This window comes from Contarinia nasturtii, unplaced genomic scaffold, assembly GCF_009176525.2.
Source record: "Contarinia nasturtii isolate CC-2019 unplaced genomic scaffold, AAFC_CNas_1.1 Cnas_scaffold_1599, whole genome shotgun sequence".
Lineage (NCBI taxonomy): Eukaryota > Metazoa > Arthropoda > Insecta > Diptera > Cecidomyiidae > Contarinia > Contarinia nasturtii.
Genome location: NW_022198934.1, coordinates 1 through 3816, shown reverse-complemented (window position 1 = coordinate 3816; position 3816 = coordinate 1). Strand labels below are relative to the sequence as shown.

Below are 3816 nucleotides of genomic sequence, written 5' to 3'. Positions count from 1 at the left end.
ATGCGGCAAAATATAGTACTATATTATAGCTATAAGAATATATACTACATAAGATAAGATTTTTATATACGAACCATTCCCTGCTGACGATAGCAACCTGAGCTGATTCAGCTGGCTGAAAATATCTCAATATAATGTCTGTCTATATGTTTAAAAACCAGAAATATCAAACATTAATATGCTAACTAAACAGTATAAACATATTCTCAATATTTCAGGCTCCGTGGAATTAGTTGAATATCTGATCACCAATGGTGCAAATATAAAAGCCACAACTGTCGAAAATAATACAGCTTTATATTTGGCTGCTGAAAAAGGCAATTTTCATTCGATTAATTTAGAAAAAAGTTTGTTTCATAAGAACTTCGAACATTTCACAGGTAACATGCAGATTGTCAAAAATCTTATCGAACATGGAGCTGATGTGAATTCTAGAGATAAGAATCACAATACACCACTACACTTGGCATCTCTATGCGGTAATTGTCTATATGTTTGAAAACTGAAAATATCAAGCCAAAGTAGTTTAATATTTCAGGCACACTCGAAATGATTGAGTTTTTAATCACTCATGGTGCAAAGGTAAATGTCGAAGATAATCGTAAATGGACGCCACTCCATAAGGCTGCTCAACGTGGTAATTATTGATTATATTGCCTATATATAGGTTTTGAAAATGGAAATAAACATGGTCGGATCGCTAACTATTAATCTGCACAACATTTCAGGCAATTTTGAAATTTTTAAATATTTAGTTGAACATGGAGCAAATATAAATGCTACAACTATCGACAATGATACTCCTTTATTTTTGGCTACTGAAAATGGTAATTTTCAATCGATTCATTTAGAAGATAAGTTGTTTCATAAGAACTCTGTACATTTTACAGGTCACGTGGAGATTCTCAAATATCTTGTCGAAAATGGAGCGGATGTGAATTCTGTAGACAAACATAATTATACACTACTTTACTGGGCTACTGCTTTAGATGGTAATTGTCTATATGTTTAAAAACCAGAAATATAAAGCATTAATAACTATGCTAACTGTTCATCTTCTCAATATTTCAGACTCATTGAAATTATTCGAATATCTGATCACCAATGGTGCAAATATAAATGGCACAACATTGTCTTTGGCTGCTCGGAATGGTAATTTTCATTCAATTCATATTTCAAAAAATGTTATTTTATAAGAACTTCGTACATTTTACAGGTGACATGCCGATTGTCAAACGTCTTATCGAACATGGAGCTGATGTGAATTTTAGAGATGAAAATAATGATACACTACTACACGTGGCAGCTGAATATGGCAATTGTGTATATGTTTGAAAACTGAAATGGTGTTTAATGTTTCTTTGTTTAATTTTTCAGGTAGACTCGAAATTATTGAGTTTTTAATAACTCATGGCGCAAAGGTAAATGCCGAAGATGATCGTAAATGGACGCCACTCCATAAGGTTGCGCGACATGGTGATTATTGATTATATAGTTATTGAAATGTTCAGATCGCTAACTATCTATTTCTACAACATTTCAGACAAATTTGAAATTATTAAATATTTAGTTGAACATGGAGCTAATATAAATGCTACAACTAACAAAAATGATACTCCATTGTCTTTGGCTGTTCAGAATGGTAATTTTCAATCGACTAATTTAGAAGAAAGGTTGTTTCATAACAACTTCGTACATCTCACAGGTAAAATGCAGATTGTCAAATATCTTGTTGAACATGGAGCTGATGTGAATTCTGTAGACAAACATAATTTTACACCACTTTACTGGGCATCACTAGATGGTAATTGTCTATATGTTTAAGACAGAGTATCCTTATTTGCTGCTGCTCAGCATATAACTGAGAGCTGAGTAATGCTGAACTCGTACGGCTAACGCATACGAAACGGTTGCTCGATACATATTCCCCTTTCGCTTCGTATGTGCTACCGTTGACGCTATTGCCGCTGCTGTTTCACTTACGCGTAAAACACGAAGGCATCAACGGTACCACATTATAACAGCGAACATACGAAGTGAAAGCAAGAGATGAGATGCGACGTGCTGTTTTTGCTCTCAGTCTCTCATATATTCTCCTTCACTTCGTATGTTAGCTGGTATAGTGTGTTACCGTTGATGGCGTTGTATTTTACGCGTAAGTGAAACAGCAGCGGCAATAGCGTCAACGGCAGCACATATGAAGCGAAAGGGGAATATGTATCGTGCATCTGTTTCGTATGCGTTAGCCGTAGGAGTTCAGCATTACTCACCTCTCAGTTATATGCTAAGCAGCAGCAAATAATGATACTCTGGTTTAAGAACCAGAAATATCAACCATAAATAACTATGCTAACTGTTTATCTTCTCAATATTTCAGGCTCATTGAAATTATTCGAATATCTGATCACCGAAGGTGCAAATATGTATGCTACAACTTTATCTTTGGCTGTTCAGAATGGTAATTTTCAATCGATTCATTTAGAAGAAAATTTGTTTCATAAGAACTTCGTACATTTTACAGGTAACATGCCGATTGTCAAACGTCTTATCGAACGTGGTGCTGATGTAAATTTTAGAGTAGGAAATCATGCTACACTACTACACGTGGCAGCTCGATATGGTATTTGTCTATATGTTTGAAAACTGAAAATATCACGCGCGAATGGTATGGTGCTGAATATTTCTTTGCTTAATATTACAGGTAGACGCGAAATTATTGAGTTTTTAATCACTCGTGGTGCAAAGGTGAATGCCGAAGATAATGATAAATGGACGCCACTCCATAACGCCGCTCAATATGGTAATTATTGATTTGTTTTGAAAATCAAAATAACGTGATAGGATCGCTAATTATTAATCTGCACAACATTTCAGGCAAATTTGAAATTTTTAAATATTTAGTTGAACATGGAGCAAATATGAATGCTACAACTGTCCACAAGTATACAACTTTGTCTTTGGCTGCTCAGAGTGGTAATTTTCAATCGACTAATTTAGAAAAAAGAGTTGTTTCATAAGAACTTCGTATATTTTACAGGTAACGTGCAGATTGTAAAATATCTTGTCGAACGCGGAGCTGATGTGAATTCTAGAGACAAAAATAATACCACACCACTTCACTGGGCATCTCAAGATGGTAATTGTCTATATATTTGGAAACTGAAAATAGCAAGCGTGAATGGTATGATCGCTAAAGTAGTTGAGCTGAATATTTCTTCGCTTAATATTTCAGGTACACTCGAAATGATTGAGCTATTAATCACTCACGGTGCAAAGGTAAATGCTGAAGATAATACTAAATGGACGCCACTCCATAAGGCTACCCTATATGGTAATTATTCACAGAGAGAAATATTTGTGTTAACAGAGCGTCTACCCATTAAAATGTGTTACTTACTCTATTTTTGGTGTTAATTTCATCCAAGTGAACGCATCATAGTGAAAGAAGAGATACATTTGTAGTCATATATACGTTGCCCTAGGGGGTAGACACAAACTAGAAAACTAATAAAACTAAGAAAAATTGACAATACTAAAGCCCGTGTCTCCTCCCTAGACGTTGCCACATGCGTACACAGTCTCATATGCACATAACGAAACACAACTCGTTGAACGCATGCGGCTATGGCTACACATGTATCTCTTCTTTGGCTCACTGTCAATGGTCCCCCAAATTATCCATTATCCAACATCCATTCATCCATGGATAGATTTTGTTTTTAAAAGGACTGAATGAGTAATATTCATCGATGTTTTTTTAATGGATAAGTTACATCCACCATCCATCATAAATTTATTAATGAAGAAAAGAAAGAA

General features: G+C 34.9%; 1 protein-coding gene across 1 annotated transcript; it reads left to right on the top strand.

Moving 5' to 3' along the window:
- Window positions 1-218: 218 nt before the first annotated feature.
- On the top strand, window positions 219-3414 carry LOC116346597 (putative ankyrin repeat protein RF_0381; the record flags this gene model as incomplete). Its single annotated transcript, XM_031776740.1, has 16 exons — window positions 219-317; window positions 381-479; window positions 539-637; window positions 729-827; window positions 891-992; window positions 1072-1152; window positions 1217-1315; window positions 1378-1476; window positions 1544-1642; window positions 1706-1804; window positions 2378-2458; window positions 2522-2620; window positions 2702-2800; window positions 2875-2973; window positions 3038-3136; window positions 3233-3414. Coding segments are annotated over 16 exons (1634 nt in total), but the record flags the coding sequence as incomplete, so codon positions are not given.
- Between the last annotated feature and the right edge of the window lie 402 nt (window positions 3415-3816).